This window comes from Panicum virgatum, chromosome 6K (assembly GCF_016808335.1).
Source record: "Panicum virgatum strain AP13 chromosome 6K, P.virgatum_v5, whole genome shotgun sequence".
Classification (NCBI taxonomy): domain Eukaryota; kingdom Viridiplantae; phylum Streptophyta; class Magnoliopsida; order Poales; family Poaceae; genus Panicum; species Panicum virgatum.
The window spans coordinates 1,060,152-1,081,056 of NC_053141.1; the positions used below are offsets into that span (position 1 = coordinate 1,060,152).

Genomic DNA, 20,905 nt, shown 5'->3' on the forward strand with positions numbered 1-20,905 from the left:
ATTAAGACTTTTACAAAACAGCTTAAAATTTAAAATTTACAAATGAAAAGATAGGGAAAAGAATCTAACTTACAGAGCATTTTTACTAGAGAATAAATAAAACAAACTAAATAAATCGAGAACTACCGAAACGTGAAGACAAGGCGCCACATCGAGCCCACCGATATGACACCTAGTTAGCTCCTAAACCTGAAATAAGGTAAACAACAAACCCTGAGCAATTAATACTCAGCAAGACTTACCCGTCTATTGGGTATACTTAGCCCACATATTCTAGACATGCAAGGTTTTTGGCTAGTGGTTGGTTTTGCGGAAAAGAAGCAATTACAAGTGAGTCCTTATTTTTCCATGTTTTAGCTTCAATATAAAGTAAACAATTTACTAATCCTCTATGATTTGCAAATCTACAGCAATCATGGTGAACAATTCAATAATTAGATAATATCAGCCCGCATCTCATCTCTTTTAATTCATTTCCTTGCTACGATGTGACAAAGAGATCAAGGCTCTCATGACCGCGAGACACGGCGAATCGATCCGATTTAACCTTGCAAGGTGGACTTAACCAACACGGCACGCAAAAGCCCCGTCGAACCCCATGCACCAACATTTCCCCTCCCCGCCTCGAACTACAGGAACCAGCCCAACGACATATGGTCAGCCAAGCTCAACGTGAGACCACCAAAAGTAAACATATGCATCCCAATTCTCCGTGACTACTCGACTCGCCCCAGGAGTTGGGTGCGGGTTCCTGTACTTTCGAAGCAAAGCAGTACTCGGCTTACCGGTTTCGACTACCTCCTACTCCCGGCATGCGGCTAGTACAATTCAATCCCCGATCAGCACAGCCGACAACGGAACGGTCCTTAATCGACACAGATGGGGCTACACCTTCCCCCACCCGGTCTCCCATCACATACCTTCCATCTTGAATATAATAATTCATATACTGAAATATAAAAACACCCTATATCTCGCGAGTGATAGAATTATCACTCGACTTCTATCGAGCCCTATTAAGCATAGCAGTGCTAACGACCTATTCATACTAGTATAAGGCCCAGGAAAACCTAGGGATCATGCAGCTAAAGTTTTAAACAATTCCTAAACCTAATGCACAATTATAGAGACATATATAGGTGACATAATTTAAAATAGTAGGATGTGCACCGGGGCTTGCCTTCGGGTAACACTAAGTTAGTGTTAATATTATTTTCGGCCTTGTGCCCTTCCGACCTTGGGCCGGGTCTTCGGTTGTTTCAGTCCTTCCATCTTTTGGAGATGTCCACCAAACACCGTCTTGTGGTTCGACTCCATACCGCGTGCTTCATGTCCACACGTCGTACATCTAGCGTACATAAATGAGATGCAACGATGCATATGTATGAATGCATGGACAATGCAATAAAAAGTGGAGCAATACAAGCACAAGGTCGATATTACCTAACTATAAACAACTACACCGGCGGAGGTTAATTAAACCTTACATGAGTCTACACATAGTTAACCCAACTAGTTTTGTATTTTTAGAATTCTCCTAACTCCAACTATGCATTTATAAACTATAAAAGCATTTTATCTAGCACCATTAAAAATTACATGTAAAAATTGTCAAACAACACACTTTATAGTTCTATCCTACCAAGCATGGAAACATAAAGCTAATAAACCTAGTTTTACATTCACCACTGTTCAGATTCGAGACCAAAAATCCGGAGTATCCGGGCATATACCCGGAGTATCCGGGATAATATTTCCGGAGTATCCGGGCACCTTCTCAGAGTATCCGGACTCCCAAATCCGGAGTTTCTAGGCCTATACCCGGAGTATCCGGACCCCCCAAGTCCGGAGTATCCGGGCTTATACCCGGAGTTTTCCCCGGAGTGTTCCAAATCCGGAGTATCCGGGCTTATACCCGAAGTCTCCGGGCCCGACAACATTTTTTTCTACCAAGAACAGAAATTCTCATGGTGGAAAAACTAGCCCACCAAAATTGAAACCCTCTTGAATCCTAGTTCAAGGATGCATAAGGAGAGGATTGACCAAAGGAAATCACTTAGAACCTCCTAGAAAGATAGATCGGGCCGGCACAAGTTGGAGTACCTTGAACGAGCTTTTCCCCGCGCGAAGAACTTGAAACCCAAGGCTTCTCGGGGAGGAACATGTGGAGAAGAAGGTGCTCCTCGCCATCTTGAAGCCTTCTTGGCCTTGAGCTCAATTTGGGGTGGAGGATTTGGGGTTTAGGGCTCTAGGGAGAGGGAGAGCACTTGAGGGAGAGAGTGAGGGAGGGAGTGGATGTGAGAGAGGGAGAGAGAGTGACGTGAGAGAGTGAGGGTGAGCGTGAGGGAGTGAGGAATAGAGAAGAGCTGATGTTTTAATGTTTAGAAACAGTGCAAGAGCTAAGACACGTGATATAGAAACTCCAGGTCCGGACTATCCGGAAGCAAATCCGGAGTATCCGGGTAATTCCGGAATATCCGGGTTTTCCCAGGCTCCAGAAAATTGGACTGAACTTGAGTCGATTTTGGTGACTCGATTTGTACCCGAAGGATTAGGTCTCTAATTAACTAGTTAAGCCCGTGATTAATCTTGATTATAGATGATTAACACCTGGGGTGTTACATTTGGTTTGCATAACCACTACTATATTTGTTTATAAAATGTCTCATCTTCAGGGATCCAAAATAGCAGAGCATCCATAAGCACTTTAGTTGGCTGCGTACTGTGTGCACCAACTGGCATGCCTTCCTCTAGCATCTCCTAGAAGTCCCTGAAAAACCAAAGTTGACATTCAATCAACATTTACTTGCACCCAAGTTTTAGAAGTCCAAATGAAGAATAAAAAATGCTACAATTTGGCATACTATATTGTGTATCTATCCATATTCAATCATTTTCACAGCTACAACTAAATGCTAGGATTTGCTGAATAACACTAGTTGTAGCACAACAAGATATAGTTTTAATGGTACTACAAATAATGAAAACTGGAAGATGTTTTTAGGCACGCATTGGCGCCAGGTTTGGAGACGAAGACGCAAGCGTCGGTGTTTTTAGGCACGCGGCGGGGGCAGGTTTGGAAGAATGAATAGATAGGGTTTTCTGCAGTCAACTAATCTGTGGGCCTGGCTAATATATTTACCATGCAAGTGAGCTTCATTTGGTGCGCGCTTGGGAGGGAAACGGGTGGGCACATTTACCGACTAACTATTAGACCCTATCTTGCCTTATGTCGACCCATGCTCAGACGGTACACAGAAATTAAATACCGACTGATCAGTACTGCTAGCTGAAGAATATGGGCCGTGTCTGTCGTGTGAATGCCTCCTAGGTTGGTAGCACGTTCAATTTGCACCACTAATCTAAAGGGTCATCTCGGTGCTTAGTCCATGATAGGCTACATTTTGGACTTGCCCTTTTGTACTGATGCATCAGGGTAGTGCTGAACTGAAGATGCTGCTGTTTTCGTCTGCCTGTAGTCTCATATTTCTTGACAAGGGATATGACGAGCTGACTGACGGCTGACGATTACTCCCGGCCCGGTCGTCCCAGCTGCAGGCTGCTGGTTTCCTACCGCTGCTGGTTTCCTACCAGCTTCACTCCACTCACTCACGAATCTGATGAATGTCAAGTGTGTTTGACTATTGCAGCAGAGGCATCATGCTCCGGCTACACGTTGCTTTCCAGCTGCGGCGGCACTGCAGTGGTGGCAATCCAGCGGACAAAACGTATGGTGTGCGAAAGGCTCTGCTATGTAGGGACGACGACGAGACAGCCGATATATAGAGGATCATAGAAAGAACGAACATCATATCTATCCCGGCCGTGTAAAGTCTGGCAAAATCCGGTAGGGTTCCTCTTTCAAGTCTGAAATCTGTCCGACAACACGAGACTTTGCATGCATGTCAACCATGCCTGCAGTCTGCTGCTGCTGCTGGGGATCATGCATGTCTCAAGCTAGGAAATCTCTGATCGATCGGATTCTCATGGCTGGCTCTCTGCCTACTTGCTTAATTGGCCAGCAAGGTCGATCAGCTACACCTTAACAAATACACTAATTTGAATTGATCAGTTTCACCAGCTTTTTAATCACATAGGTAGTGCAGATTATACAATGCTAGCTGTAGCTGTTCGCTTTAGTGGTATCAATGGATAGAGATCCATCCTTGATGTATTTGCATCCATATCGTGGGGATCACATGCAGAGCAAACAGAAAATGATGATGAGTTACATCCCAAACACAACTACATTATATTTATGCTAGCTGCTCATGCTTGCTCAAATAATTAATTAATTAATTAATTAGCAAAAAAAATTGCTCAAGCACCTTTTTAACCATACCGCTGCATGTGCCTAGCTGCTAGATCAGAAGCGCTGCTAACTTATACTACTACTTAATGAACACCACTTTTGCATTGGCTATAGCTGTTTCTGAAATGTGAAGAACAATACTGCTGTGCATCTGTATCGCAATTAGGTGGTGTGTGTGTTTTTGTATTGGAAAATACTGATCTTGGCTAGTGGTCAGCAACCTAGCACAAATTAAAGGTAACGTAAGAGCGATCATTTCTTCTTTTCTTTTTCCCCTTTTTCTTCTTTTTAGTTTCATTTCGTAGTGTTCTCTTTTACAGATGTGAGTGAGTGCATAATTTTAGGAGTGTCCACCACTTACATATACTTTACTCTCTTTCATCAGCCCTTTTTACAGTCCTTTTGCTCTTTTTAGGGCTCAAGGTAACTTAATTTTGCGGGGAGCAAATCCATCGGTGTTGGTGACTTGCATTGAGACGTTTGTCACCAAACTGAAATTACCTTGGCGGCCGTGACTTTCCTTAGCGGTTGAAATGAAGCCACCAAGAAAAATGTGATTTTCTTGGCGGTAGTGTTTAGCAGACAAGAAATTATGATTAACAAAATTCAACGTGGCACTAAGTATTGATTGATGAACCACTGGAGTATGTAGGCAGGTACGTACATACATACAGCATACAGTTAACACAAGTGAAGTAGACTCGTGTCATTACACGTAGCTACACTCACTAGCAATGTTGCTCACTAGTAGACTACTACTCACGCTGCTGGCTAGCTGCTGCCTTCGAGTAATTAACGTCGGCGGGAAGATCTGGATCGCTTGCAAGATGATGGAGATCGCCGGGCGTCGGAACGCCGGGGACGAGGGCGGAGCGAGTGCGAGAGAGAGCGAGTGCGAGAGAGGTTTTGGTGCTGCGGAAGTAGCAGCGTTTTCTGACTCTATTCAACAACTTAAATAGGGATTACAAAGCTTGATCGCGACCACGATTTCCTACTGGCTCGTGCCATCCCACGAGCGAGATCCAGGCGGCGTCGTGCATCTACATGCAAGGAGAAAAGACCGGGCAACACGCCCACGACTCGACGCGCCCACGCAGGGGCTCGTTATTTTCTAACGAACTAACAGACTCGCTAACTGACCGTGTGCTAGAATTATCCAACATTTCTCCCCCCTAATCTTGAGCACGGTCACCTGCAACTTGGACGCAGATCATGTCCTGCAGCTTTTGAAACCGAACACGCCCGAGTGCCTTTGTGAGAACATCAGCCAGCTGCTGCTCCGTCTCTGTGTAACTGAGGACAATCCGGCCTTCATCAACACACTCCGGGATGAAATGGTAACGAACATCAATGTGCTTGCTCCGGTCGTGGAAGACGGGATTCCTGCTGAGAGCTATGGCAGACTGGTTGTCCACCAAGAGCTCTGGCGCGCCAAACTCCCCCGATCATATCGGCCAGGAGTCGAGCGAGCCACACTCCCTGACAAGCCGAGGCAGATGCAGCGATATACTCCGATTCACACGAAGACAAGGCCACAACTTTTTTGCTTGGACGACTGCCAGGTGATGGGGTTGCCGGCAAGGAAGTAGATGATGCCGCTGGTGCTCTTGCGCGAATCGACATTGCCGGCCAGATCAGCGTCGCTGTACCCGACCAACTTAGGCTTCTCTTCTCCCTGCCTGGTGTAGTGGAGTCCATAACCCCGTGTGCCTGCAACATACCTCAGCACACGCTTCATGCCAGCGAGATGATCTTCACGAGGGTCTTCCATGAACCTGCTCAGATACCCGACCGAGAAGGCAAGGTCTGGCCAGGTATGGAGCAGGTAGCGCAAGGCGCCAATAACCCTCCTGTACTCCGTGGCATTCACCTTCTCTTCTGGGCTTGACTTACTGAGCTTGAGGCGGCTCTCCATGGTCGTAGCACTGGCGTTGCAAGATGCCAGCCCACAGCGCTCGAGCACCTTGCCGGCGTAGCCCGATTGACACAGAAATATGCCATCGGCTCCCTGTTTGACCTCGATTCCAAGATAATAGGAAAGAAGGCCAAGATCACTCATCTGGAACTTCGTCTTCATCTCCTGCTTGAACATCACAATGTCGTCCCCGCTGGCACCGGTGATGATCAAGTCGTCGACGTAGACGCCAACGATCAACCGGCGACCGCCTCTGCTGCGCGTGTAGACACCATGCTCAGCACCACTCCTCTGGAAACCAAGGGACACTAAGGTGTCGTCGAGCTTGGCATTCCAGGCCTTGGGTGCTTGACGAAAACCGTACAATGCCTTGTGGAGGCGTAGGACCTTGTTCTCACTGCCGGAGATGACGAAGCCAGGCGGTTGCACGACGTAGACATCTTCCTTGAGATCGCCATTCAAGAACGCACTCTTGACGTCCATGTGGTGGACCTCCCACCTCTGTTGCACCGCCAGAGCCAGCATGGTGCGCACGGACTCCAGTCGAGCGACCGGAGCGAAGACTTCATCGAAGTCGACCCCAGCCTGCTGCACGTAGCCCTTGGCGACGAGGCGCGCCTTGTGTCGCATGATGTCGCCGTTCTCATTGCGCTTGATCTTGTACACCCACTTCAAGCCGATTGCACGATGTCGGGCGGGGAGCTCCACCAACTCCCAGGTGTGATTCTCCTCGATGGCCTTGATCTCAGCACGCATTGCTTCGCGCCAGCTCTCCTCCTGCTCTGCTTCACGAAAGCTTGCAGGTTCATCAACAGAGGCGAGGTTGAGGACGTCGTCGTACCCTCGGTGTGCTAGGCCGGAAACAGACGCGCCGCCCAAGATGTTGTCGACGGTGCGGAACTGAAGCAGAACGTCGTCGTCGTGCTCTGCATCAAGATCATCTTCGTGCACCTCAGTTGGTGGCGTGGCCAGCTGCACTGCAGGAGGTGCCGGGGAGGTTGTTGGCACCGGAGAACCCCCATGCGGCGCAGTAGCCGGTGGCGTGTGCGGTGTTGATGGAGAGGCTGACGCAGGCGACGATGCACATGCGGGAGATGGAGATGGTGTCGCTGCTGGCGCGGTGGTCGTCGTCGTGGTCTCGGTGATGTGCTCGATGGTGAAGGGCTCGTCGTCCACAGAGGACTCCCCGGCTTTACCACCCCAGCTCCATTGAGCTGCTTCGTCGAAGACGACGTCACGGCTGATGATGACGTGGCGGCTGACGGGTCGTAGCACCGGTAGGCCTTGGCGCCAGGCTCGTAGCCGACGAAGATCGTCTTCTGGCTTCGGTCGTCTAGCTTCTTTAGGTTGGGGCGTGTGACCTTGACATGCGCGATGTAGCCGAACATGCGGAGGAAGTGCACCGCCGGCCGCTCGCCATGCCAGGCTTCGTAGGGCGTCTGGGCGTCGAGCGCGCACGTGGGCGCCCTGTTGAGGATGAAGACAGCGGTGGACACCGCCTCGCCCGAGAAGTACCCCGGCAGACCCTTGGTCTTCAGCATGCAGCGCGCCATGGAGAGGATGCTCTGATTGCGCCGCTCCACTACCCCGTTCTTTTGGGGAGAGTAGGGAGCGGTGAGGTGGCGTTCGACGCCGTGCTCGGCGCAGTACTGCCCAAACTCGACGGACGTGAACTCCCCCCCACGGTCAGTGTGGAGCGTCTTCAGCCTGCGCCCCGTCTCCACCTCCACAGCCGCCTTGAAGTTCTTGATAGCAGCAGGGGCTTCATCTTTGCTCAAGAGCATGCGCAGCCACATGAACCGGCTCATGTCATCAACAAAGGAGCAGGGGGTGGCCGGAGTGACTGGGCCGCAGAGGTCGCCGTGCACAAGGTCGATGGCATGCTCTGCTCTGTACTTCGCCTGCGCCGGGAACGATGCGCGCCGCTGCTTGCCGATGAGGCACCCATCGCACACCTGATCCACCTGATCCAGGAGTGGCAGACCGCGCACCATCTGTTGCGCCACCATCTTCTTGAGGGAGCTGAAGCCGAGGTGGCCAAATCGCGCATGCCAGAGCCACGCCTGCTCGGAGGTGCGCGCGGACAAGCACACGGGACGCCCAATGTTGAGGTGGAGGTGGTAGAGGTGCGCCGGACTCCGGGGCACCTTGGCGAGAAGACGACGGCTGGAGTCGTGGATGGTCAGCCCACCGAAATCGAGGACGACGCGACAGCCCGTCTCCTCCAACTAACCGAGACTGATGATGTTCGCCTTGAGCTTGGGGATGTAGTAGACCCCGTCAGTGCTCGGTGCTCGCCATTCTTGCAGATGAACACAATGGTCCCGCGCCCCTCGATCTCCACCACGGAGCCGTCGCCGAACCGGACGTTGCCGCACACCTTGGAGTCAAGCTCGGCGAAGGCGTGGCGACAACCGGTCATGTGGTTTGTGGCCCTAGTGTCCAGGACCCAGAGGTGATCATCTCCCTCCTCCCTGGGCCCCAGATCGGCGTGGTCCTTCTGCTCGACGACGACGACGCGCTCCGACGGCGGCGGCGGCGGAGCCTGGGCACCTAGGGGCAAATCGGTGCCCCTTTTCTTGCGGCAATCAGCGACTGAATGGCCCTGTTTCCCGCAATAGTAGCAGACGACACGCTCGGGCGGCGGCGGCGGTGGAGCCTGGGCACCCGAGGGTGGATCGGTGTTGAGGACGACAGCATGGGCCATCAGCAGAGCCTGGTCCTCCTCTTCTTCTTGGGCCACAAAGGCCTGGGCCTGATCACGCTTTTTCTTGTGGCATTCAACAGCCCATTGGCCCTTCTTCCCGCAGTAGTCGCAGACGTCCGTTGGGCCCGCCTTGGACGCGGACGCCTTGCCGCCGTCTTGACCGCGCCCGCGCGGCGGCTTGCCGCTGTTCCGGCGCTCGCGGCCACCGGATCCCGCACCGAAGCTGCTGTCGTCGCGTTTCTTCATGCGGGTGGTCCACTCCTCCTCCGTGAGAAGCAGGCGGCCGGCGCTGTCCTTCCCACCAGACACCTTCTTCTTGCGACGCTCGACGGCACGCAGGTGTCCGGTGGCTTCCTCCAACGACAGAGAGTTCAGATCGAGGAGGGTCTCCATGGAGATCGCCACGCTCTCCAGTCTCTCCGGCACTTCATGCAGCACCTTCTTCACCACCTCCTTCTCCATCACGGGATCCCCGAGAACTCGCAGTTCATTTGCCAAGGTGTTAATACGCAAGGCGAAATCTTCTACAAGCTCACCGGGTTTGAATGTGATGTCGGCGAAGTCCTGCCTCAGCTTCTCGGCGTTTGCCTCCTTGACTCGATCGGCGCCCATCCGCATCAAACGGATCGCGTCCCACGCCTCGCGCGCAGTCTCCTTGACGGCCAGCCCCGCCCTCATCTCCTGAGGCACAGCTCGAAGGAGTGCGGCCAGAGCTTTGCGGTCGGTAGGGAAGTCGCCGTCGCCGGACTCGATGACGTCCCACAGCTCCGCCGCCTGGAGGTTCACCTTCGTGACAAGTGACCAGTCGGTGTAGTCGTTGCGGCCGAGAACCGGATAGACCACAGTTGAGGTCGACTTCTCGATGACGCGCTCGGTGACGGTGCCGGCTCGGTGGCGCGGACGTCGTGGCGGCGGCGATGGCGAACGGCGGCGAAAGCGGCGCGGTGGAGACGGCGTGTGGCCCAGCTGCTGCTGTCGACCCGGTGCGGAGCTGCGCGACATGCTCAGCGTCGATGGGAACCTTGGCTCTGATGCCAGATGATGGAGCTCGCCGGGTGTCGGAACGCCGGCGACGAGGGCGGAGCGAGTGCGAGAGAGGTTTTGGTGCTGCGGAAGTAGTAGTGTTTTCTGACTCTATTCAACAACTTAAATAGGGATTACAAAGCTTGATCGCGACCACGATCTCCTACCGGCTTGTGCCATCCCACGAGCGAGATCCAGGCGGCGTCGTGCATCTACATGTAAGGAGAAAAGACCGGGCAACACGCCCACGACTCGACGCGCCCACGCAGGGGCTCGTTATTTTCTAACGAACTAACAGACTCGCTAACTGACCGTGTGCTAGAATTATCCAACACAAGATGGATAGATAGATCAAGGATATGCATCATGGAGATCGCCGGTCGACCAGCTAGGTTATTAGCTGCTGCTGTTGGCGAGGAGGGCGATGATGTCGTTGGCGACGGAGCAGAGCTGCCTGAGCGCCTCCTCCCTCGCCGCCAACTCCGCCGGGTACTGCCCCGGCCTCTGTCGCCGGAACAGCGCCTTGCACACCTGCGGGTACTCGGCGGCGGCGCTCACGTGCACGTTCGCGAAGTCGTAGTCCTGCGCCGCGATGGAGTCCCTGGCGGCGCTCAGCGCGTCGCGGGCCTGGCCGTACTTGGCGGCGCAGGTCCGGAGCAGCGCCTGCACGGTGGCGTCGGCGGCGGTGGCCGGGGCCGCCTGCGCGTTCGACGCCGCGGCGGTGCCGTTGGCGAGCGCGGCGGCGGTGGCGGCGCCACCGGAGGCGTTGGTGGCGGCGGCCGAGACGGCGATGGAGGAGAGGCCGCGCACGTCGGCCGTGGCGCTGGACGGGTCGGCGCCCAGCGCGGACACGCACAGGTCGTAGTAGGTGGTCGAGTTGCAGGTGGAGCGCACCAGCGCGGCGGCGGGTGCCGCGACGGGGGCGGGCGTCGCCGGTGTAGGAGACGGAGGCGGCGAGTGCTTGGGGCCGTGCCCGGCGTGGCCGTGGTGCGCGGACGGGCCGGAGCGGGAGCCGAGGGTGGCGAGAGGGAGAAGACCCACCAGCAGGAGGAGCACCACGGCTTTGTTGCTCATGGTTGCTGTAGGCGCCATTGCTAGCTAGATGAGGTTGGGTTGTCTGAATATAATTGTGAAGAGAGATGAGCTTGTGTGCTCTTGGCTTTAGCTACTAATAATCTGAGGAGTGATGAGATGAGCTGTGTTTGTTTTGGAGTGAATGCAAGCGGGTGATGGGGGTTTTATAGGCTGAAAAGATTGAGTTGACTCCAATCAACAATGCAAGTGGAGGGGAGGAGTCCACCATGACCACCATGCCGCGTACACTACTTTCTTCATCTAATTTCTTAGTGCCTAACTGGCTACCATGGGCACTTTCTTATACTAGCTTCTTAGGCAAAATCTACTTGTATTACATGGGTTCTCAGACCGGATTTTTTTTATCCCCTTGACTCTCTGGCAATGGAATGGAAACTTCTTAGTCAAGGTGATTCTCACGACCTGTATTATCTTTAAAGGTGATACTATTTTTATACCAGTTTTCTTAGATATACTAATGTAGTCAGCTATATATTTAGATTATGACTATTTGACATATATAGATGCCTCCGCCGCTACAAGATCTCTCATAATTCCGGATCGGGATGTTTTTCTTTTTCCCTCAAATGTTTGTTCATTATTATTTATGTTCATGATGCTTTCTCAAATAATTAATGAATTTGGTGTGCTAGTCTAGGTTAGGCATTTTCTAAAAGCAAAAGACAAATTCCAACCAACAATAGTTAGTCAATAATTCTTGGAAAAATGTCTAATTATACATAAATACCATTTGAGGTGACTATTTGAGGAATTTATAAAGAGAAAATAAATGTTGGATCCTTGCAAAAAAACTTATTAGCTTGGCAATTATTAGATATCATCTAGTGTGCATATAGATTGCCCTACATTTAACTAAGTGTGCAAGAAACCGATATGACGATATCAGCACTAGAAGATTATTTCTTGAGTATTTTTTTTGCAGCAAATGTTGGATGGTATCTTCACAAGTATTTCCCAAGTGTACAAGGGTTCGATAGTCTAATTATTTAGACATTTTACAGGGTTCAAAAGAAATCAGTAAAAATAAAATCACCAATAAATAATTTGCAGAATAATTATTAAAAGAATGAAAATATTTGCCCGCCACTTGAAAAGTAAACACTTGAAATTCTTGGGGATTTCGTAGCGTGCGTGCATGTGCGTGTGTGTAGATAACTTCCTTAATTACCCAAACAAACAAAAAAAATCAAGACTGATGGTAAAAGGGGCTAGAAGCTAACATATTATTTAACAATACAGGGAGGAAATTAAAGCAGCCATGTTTTTGCTGCTTGCGGATGGATTGCAACACGATGCACATACACACCACCTAGAAATGGAAAAGACAACTTTTGGGCGTGCACAACACACAGTGATGTTGCTCGCTCTCTCCTCTGCAAGTAGTCGGCACATCATATGTCAGATAGATAACAATGCAAAATACACTTTTTCTTCTCGTGTTGGTGGATAATTTAATTTAATTTGGGTGCGTACTACTATATGTAGATCATGCATGATCTATATGTAGATCCTAATTAAGCTACTACTATAGACTGCTGGTAGCACGTTAAGCAAGCAACTAGTACTATTGTATAATTACATACTACATGCCTCCACTGAAGACGTACTAGTGCTTACTCCACGATAGATCTCTCGTCCTCCTACATGAGTCCAGCGGCACACCGGGCTTCAGTTACAGTAGGTTGTGAAAGAAAGCACTTTTCTCGATTTCGTGCATGAAGAAAGATCCGGAATTCAATTCACCTTTTGCATTAGTCTTTCTCGATGGGATGAAGACAAGGAACTGACAGATGCCATGACTTAATAGGGTATCCAACCCAATAGTCAAGGCGGGAGGGGATTGATGCCTCGAATGCCCTCTTAGAAAGCGAAGTGGAAGAATCTTTAGTTAGAAAGAATCGGTTATCGCAATATCAGCTGTCGCATAATCAGCAGCTACGGCAGTTGGGGAGTTTCAAGAAGACCAATGAGCACCCATTGATCGAGTTGGGGAGTTAACCTCCGCCTTCCGATTGATCAAGTAAAAAAAATCCAGTTGATTACGATACCTTCTGATATAGGATAGTTTCCAGTAGAGCGGGAAGGCTTAGTGAAAAGGAAAGCAAAAGTACTTTCAAGAGCTGAAATTTCTCGATAGTGTTGTGAGCCCCTTAAATAGAATTTAGTCCTTCAACCGAAAGAGAAAGCTCCTCCCTTACTTAAACTTAAAATCAATGATTCACTTCGTTTCGTGCGCCTATTTCCTTATTTTTCACCCATGGCTACTTCACTTCGCTAGCCAAGCCTTGAAAGATCCGTTACAGGCATTTTTATTGAACAAGCGATTGAAGACCGATGGCCCTTAAGGGAAGCAGCGGGTGTCGACCGCTCTAGGCAGTCTCGCAAGCTTACAGTGTCTCATACCTTACCGCTTGATGCCACTGCTTTGCTCACTTTATTCCCTGCCGAAGATCTTCGTGAGGTAGGTTCTCTATGGTTCGGCGACCAAACCTAAATTGTGGAGGATGGTTACGATTCCCCAGTAGAACCTACTGATCAAAGAGCGATAGGTTGAAGATGGTTGATTAACACATTAATTCTACCGGCTCAAAAGATCTGAAATCTGCTACCGACTCTTTGCCGGTGGATGCGGATCAATGCTCGCTGTTTGGCGATCGGTTGGCTCAGTCGTGGTGTTATTAAATGAAAAAACCTCAGTCCATCATCAGTCCATCGGGTCAACCTCTAGGCTATTATTCTTCTTGGCCAGTCTTTGAGAAAGTTGTAAACTTAAGGAGTCTACCCTATCCAATAACTCCAAAGGCTTCTAGTTAGTAAGACAGGTGTCAGTACCAAATCCTTAATCAGTAGTGGACTGCTAGTTAACGCACTACTAAAGCTGAGTAGACAGCATGCGCACATCATGATTTGCCAGAGGAGCTCAGCGAATGGAAGAAGCAGGCAGGGATAGATAGAATTTGGTAGGGAAAAGTGCTTCCTGGCTAGCGACTCGACTGTAACTCCTCTCCATCCACTCCTTTCTTTATCTACGACCATATGTTTAGCGCCTTAACGCATCCTGGCACTTCTACCGTCTTTCTCTACGACTTTGATTTGTAAAGAAACTTGCACTACTCATTCTGTCTAGTAATTTCTTATAGCGGACTTTCTATCAGGTGAATTTCATGCTTTTTTCACTTGTTTATGGCATGTTGGCCCTCGGGACATTTCTTTCTGGCATTCGTCAAGTCATTTTCATCGTGGTATTCCCCGTCACTCTTTTCAGCACATCATAGGCCTCACCATCAGATGCCGAATCCGCTTCAACCGGAATCGAAGAAGGATCAAAAAGCAAGGTCGCTATGAAGGCTGCGCCGGTTATCCCTGTCTGTGGTAACTCTGACACCTTTAGCTTCATCGAAAGGTTAAGGGGCCACGCTTCGTTAAACAGGCTAGCTACAAAACTACAATCGTTAAAGAGCACGGACTCGATGGCTCTAAAGAAAGAGCTGCCTCACCTCAAGTAGTCACTGCCACTTCTAGCTAGCAGACCCTAGGGATGAAGTTGGAAAAGATGTTTTCTATTAACCATTAACCGGCGGAGTCATCGGGCGGGATCTTCTCCTTCGGCGATGGCTGGCTTTCATGTTCATAAGTTCTCTATGTCTCATACCTTGCTAATGGTTAACTATTCCGGTTCTATTCTTGAATCGTAGTGAGCTTGCCTCAGAGCACCGAGCAAACAGCTAGCCAGCTTCTCCTACAATTAATGCTCTACAGCTTTGTAATTTCCTTCCCTAGCTTTGGGATTAGCTAAGAGTTTTGCTTACAGCTTGCATTTAACGAATGGAATTTCTAGAATAACCAGTGGGTTACTCTTTCTAGGGAACTCGAATTTCACATATTGAGGGATTTCCCAGACGACTGACAGAGAATTACCTCCTTACTGGTGTGTTCATTTCCTACTCTATTTCCTAGCATCATTTCAAAATAGAAAAGAAAGATTTCATGAATACCTGGTAATTTACGGGCTTGCTGGAGAATCTGATGATGAGCATACATTATTTCACCGCACCGCGTGTTCATCGATCCCCAAATTAATTAATACTATCTCCGTTCCAAACTATAATTTGTTTGACTTTTTGATCAAAGTTTGACCACTCGTCTTATTCAAAAATTTTGTGCAAACATAGTTAAATTTAAATCATTCTTGAAGACCTTGTATTTATAAAGCAAGCCACAAGAAAAAAATAATATTTTACTTAAATTTTTGAATAAGACGAGCAGTTAAATTTGAAATAATAAAAAATTAAATGACCTATAATTTAAAACAGAGGAGTACCAATAATTTGACTGTTGCGGCCGGGAGGGCTGATGATGAACTGACATGCTGATGATATGATATATATATATGATCGATGATGCTCTTTGTAATTGATGCTAGCATTATTTTTGGGTGGTCTCGATCCATAGACCGTACCAGCGGATCAACAGAGATAAATCGGTGTATGTACGCGCTGCTAGCTGACTTCCAGCGTCGTCGCGTCAGCTGTGAAGGAAGTCGAGCAGAGTCAGGTAGGATTCCTCGCTCCCATCCCAACGCGGAGAATTTATATCCAAGGATACGTGGACCAAACCAAACCATGTCGTCGATCTTCTGCCGCTGCTTATCAGATGGAACCAACGAAGTCTCTCGAACTCTGAAATATGTATCTGGCTCTGCTACTCGATTAGAGCCTAAACACCAAAGCAAGCAAAGCTGTGCGTACTGTGTCATTGATCCGCTGAAATGTGTGACTAATCAGACCCGGATCCAATCGGAACCGGACAATCAATACCTCACGCGGTCACGGTACGGTTTGTACATGGAGTGAATGAGCAAAAAATTGGTGTCTTATGTAGATCTGGGTAAAAATTTATATTAACCATAGCAACGTACAAGTACTATGTGCTACTAGTATATAATATATAGAGAAAAGTTCGAATTACACCATCAAGATATCGCAAAAGTCCAGTTTTCAACATTCAACTACAAAACCGGATAATATAGATCATCCAACTATCGAAAGCGGACAAATTTGGAGGTGGTTTCCAAGATGGTTTTGTATTTTTAAAAAATTAAAAAAAATTCTAATCAGATCTAAAAAAATCAAAACTAATTCATTTTAAATTAGAAAAAATTGAAACTAGTACCAAATTTTTCTAAAAATGTGACTAGTCAATTATTGCTCTATTTGAATCTTGGTTATTAAAAAAATAGATATAACTACATGCAATCAAATATTATAAAATATAAAAATTGGATCTAAATAACTGAAAAGTATGAGTCAATAGATAGGTTACATTTTTAGAAAAGTTTTGATATCCATTTCATATTTTTTGATTAAAAATGAATTACTTATGAAATTTTTTGTTTAAAATTGAATATTTTTAATTCTCACAAAATAGAAAACCATCTTCAAAACCACCTAGAGGCCAAATTTTTCCGGTTTCAACACTTTGATGGCCTTTGTTATCCGGTTCTATAGTTGAAAGTTGAAAATCGGACTTTTATGATGATCAATATTATATTTTTGCTTTAGTGGTTGCATCAATATAATTGGTGGTATGCATGCATATCCAATCTCAATAATATGTGCTGCTATGCAATACACAGGAGTGAGTCACTACTGCTGCTGATCAATAACAATAAGCGAAGAATAGCAATATACTACTAGTATAGTATGTGGCGTCACCAGCTGCTAATTTCGATCCTGCACTTTTTCTCCCCAATGCAACAAACAGGACATTTTCATGTGTAAATTTTAATTTTAATCCATGCATGCGTTCACTTTTTCAGGTGGCCTACATATTTATGTGCGCCAAGCTACTAGCGAGTGAGTGCAGATATATTAGGATTGCTGGCCACTTAATTAGGTAGTTTCCTCACAATGCAACCCTTTTTTGCTCTTTTTACTACAGCATATCATATCGCCCTATGCTAGCTAGCTCTATCGTGCACCCATTACCAGCTGGTTAGTGTGCAACAAAACATTTATTCTTTCATTTGCCGACAATTAACATATGTTCTTTCATTTGCCTAAGGTCGCTAGCTCGGTTGGTCGAGCGCGTCCGGTGGCACCCCGCGGCCAGGGTTCCATTCCCATGTGGAGCGAATTTCCAGTCCGTGGGGTAAAAAAATCTCTTTGCTGTGCTCGCCGCAAGGCTTGATCCTCTCGGGCATGGACCAGGGTTTGAGGATTTTTCCGCGGCCGAGAGAAGCCGTAGTCGCTTTTTTTAATAAAAACGGTGGGGTCCGGCCCCCCAACCCAACCCCCACCCCGACCCCCGGCCGCGTTTTTTAGAAGACAAGATATGTTGATCTCATGCAGTAGTGCTTGCTAGCTAGGTGATTATTGATGGCTACGAGGATCATGTATATCCATCCATCCATGCCATGCATCTACTAGTCCACTTGTGTACTGGGCCGGGCAGTGTGGCACTACAGTAGCCACACGTACGTATCTCTTTTTTGTAAAAAAAATTCTGATCCCATCGACAATAATATATAGAGAAATTTTACAATGGTGGAAAAAAATATGAGCCATCCATCTGATAAAATCCTACGGTGGTGAAGGTAGGAAGTACTTAGGGTAAAGTACCTGGTGGGATCAAGTACCAAAAAGTGGGACTGAATATTAATTTAATTTAATTTAATTTTTATAAATAATTTCCACAGATCAATGGCTAGAAAAAAATTTAAGATAAAAGTATCTAAAAGTACCCATTGGTACTTTACAATCATTGTAAAAAAAACTCTGATATATATGTTTTATCATCGTCCCAAAAAGGGTAAACTAGAATTATCATGTTTTTTCCCTCATAAGAGAAATCGTTTAATCTGGATTTGAAACTGGAGTAATATTACCAGTAATATTTCTTTTCTTTTTAACGTGGGTAACAGTATATACTGCATAGTGGTATAAGTGTATGAATATCAACAGTATTGGGCCGAGCCCAAGAATCACGACGCAGATGCAGAAATTAATTAAGCACGTGCGGGGCAGAGAGGTTTGTTAGTCTCAACATATCATTAATTATTATGTGGTGAGACTAGCAAGCAGTTTCCAACACCTGCTGTTAATTTTAATCCATATATAGCATCTCTTTTTCAGGTGCCTAGCTATATGTGCGCCAATAAGCTACCTAATAATCTAGTCAGTAGTAGTCAGTGAGTGCATTTTAGGATTGCATGCTGGCCACTTGCTCTTGCCCTTTTTTGCTCTTTTCTTAACATCTTCTTTTCGTTAAGCTATATATGCTCCTGAAAATAGCATTTGTTTTAGCTTTGCAGACCGTGGCAGCAAGTCGTATGCATTTGTTTCAACTTGCTCACTGTGGATGTGGATTGCAGCTTGCAATTTATTTGTTATGATCTGCCAGCTGAAACAAACCGATTTTCAGATTGTAATCGGATACTAGCTCCCATATATACCATGCTGGTACAATTCTTTATCATAGCTTGCTTGCGGATTGTCACCCATTACCGCCCTATGTAGTTAGTGTGCGATAATGCATGACCTTGCTGATTTTGCAGGCAAGATTGTGATTGTGATGCTCAAATTAAAACTGACGCCAGCGAAGCTATTATACTAGCTCCTGCAGTGGCTGCTGCGACGTTACTGATGATGCCTACCACCATGTATATCCATCCACCCATTGCTTCATTGCTTCTAGTAGCTAGCCCCCCACTTGCGCCCCCCACTTGCTGGGGAAGTGATTCCTCTGCAGTACTTCATGGCCACTGCAGTACTTCATGGCCACTGACGTGTGGTTCCAGTCCCACACGTCAGTGACCTAAAGTCACTCTGAAGTACTGCAGAGGATCCTCCAGGCATGCCGGGTAGCTAGCGCACAGTACTGGCACTCATATGTATATCCAAAGGATATAGATTTCCAAATGGGCCGCCCGTCACTAGCCCATTTTGGCCCGGCCCGACGCGGCCCGGCACTATCAGGCCCGATAAATTCTTCTTGCCGGGCCGCATTGGGTGTCGTGCCTAACTGACGGTTCAGGTTCGGCACTAAAGCCTCTTTTTTGTGGCGGGCTGGCCCATCGTGCTATGGCCGGCTCGGCTTGGGAGGCGGCCGCGACACAGGCAGCCAGCACGGCGGAGGCGCCCGCGACCCCACTTGAAGGAGGGAGGGAGGGGCGGCGGCCAGCGTAGGAAGGGGTCGCGAGCGGCATAGGAAGGGGTGGGAGGAGGCGGCGGTCGGCGCAACTTCGCCTTCCCGCTCGCGTCGCCGGTGGCACATGGAGCCGCCTGATGGAAGGAGGAAGGGAGGGGCGGCGCTGCAGCGGTCATGAGAGAGGGAAGGGAGGGGGCGGAATGAGTCAGGACGGCGGTTGCGCCTGGCTCCCGGCGAAAAGGCGGAGCGGCTCCATCTGAGAAGGGGCGGCGGCTGATGATTAGGCGGGGGCGGCCGATGCGGGCGCGCAGGCCAGGGGGCGGGTGTGCCTGCGCCACTACCGTCGGCGCAGCTGAGAAGGGGCGGGCGGCTGCGTGCCTGTGGAAAGAGAGGGAGTGGAGGAGAATTGAGAGAGAGAGGATACAGCTAGGGTTTTTCTTTTAATGGGCCATGGGCTGGTAGATGGTGGTGGTTTTGTACCGGGCCTCGTCGGACCGGCCCAAAGTCATGCGGTGCTTCAGGCCGACACTATGGGCTGGGGTGGCGGCCCAAGCACTAACAATCCATCGGGCCGGGCCAGCCCACGACCCGATCAACCGTGCCTAAGGCCGAGCAAGAGCCGTGCTTTTTAGGGCCGTGCCTCGGGCCGCCCATCAGGCCCGGACCATTTGAAAATTTTGGGTCTAGTTTCATGTCAAATTGTTTTAATTGCCACCCCATGACTCTTAGTACCATCAGCTTCCTTATTTAAAAGAAAAGAAAAAAGAACGAGAAGCACATTGTCAGACATACACTGTTCACGGATGTTTTTCTTGTTCTTGGCGCTTAAATTTCTTTTGAGACCCAGTCGTAGTTATGCTGTCATACGCTTTTTTTAAAAGCTGGGCGAATCCTTTATCGAAAAAAAATTCTTATCAGATATTTTCCATTTTTATATAAGGAGGAGTTTCAGTTTTTTCTAGATATTTTATGTATTTTTATAACAAAAAGCGAGTAATATTTTTTTTGACATAACCAAGTAATGTTTGATGCATTAGCAATCTTTTTAAAAATGATGAAACCGGAGCAAACTGATACGAATCACATCCAAACAGCCCGCTGGAAATGAGGCCGAGGAGTGAGATTGAAATGCCGTTCATGAGCCCACTGGAAAACGAGGCCCAACGCAGTATAGGCCCGTAAACAAAAAAAACATCACATCGAATGTTTGGACACATTCATAAAGTACTAAATGAAGTCTATTTACAAAACTTTTTGCATAAATGAGCTGTAAATCGTGAGACGAATCTAATGAGTCTACTTAATCCATAATTTGTAACAGTAATGCTACAGTAACCATCCACTAATTATAGCTTAATCATGGATTAATTAGTATCATTAGATTCGTCTCGTGATTTACAACCCATCTGTGTAAAAAATTTTATAAATAGACTTCATTTAGTACTTCAAATTAGTAAGATTCCATCGCAAATTTTTTTGCGTTTCATCTAGGCCCTGTTTGGTTACTCCAGTAGTATAAGTAGCACAAACTTTAATCAATAATTAGATATACTAAATAAAGTCAGTTTGTAAAACTAACTTTACAACCCCTGTGCTACTTCGCGAGACGAATCTAATGAGACCTTTGACCACACGATTAGAGGTTGGTTACTGTAGCATCACTTTAGTCAATCATCGATTAATTACCGTTATTAGATTCGTCGCG

At 47.9% G+C, this 20,905-nt stretch overlaps 1 protein-coding gene across 1 annotated transcript; it reads right to left on the minus strand.

The window, feature by feature from the left end:
* Nucleotides 1–10,041: 10,041 nt before the first annotated feature.
* LOC120711134 (pectinesterase inhibitor 28-like) lies at nt 10,042–11,182 on the minus strand. Its single transcript, XM_039996551.1, has one exon. It carries the CDS (start codon nt 11,047–11,049, stop codon nt 10,354–10,356), a length of 696 nt encoding a protein of 231 aa, XP_039852485.1. The 5' UTR covers nt 11,050–11,182; the 3' UTR covers nt 10,042–10,353.
* Between the last annotated feature and the right edge of the window lie 9,723 nt (nt 11,183–20,905).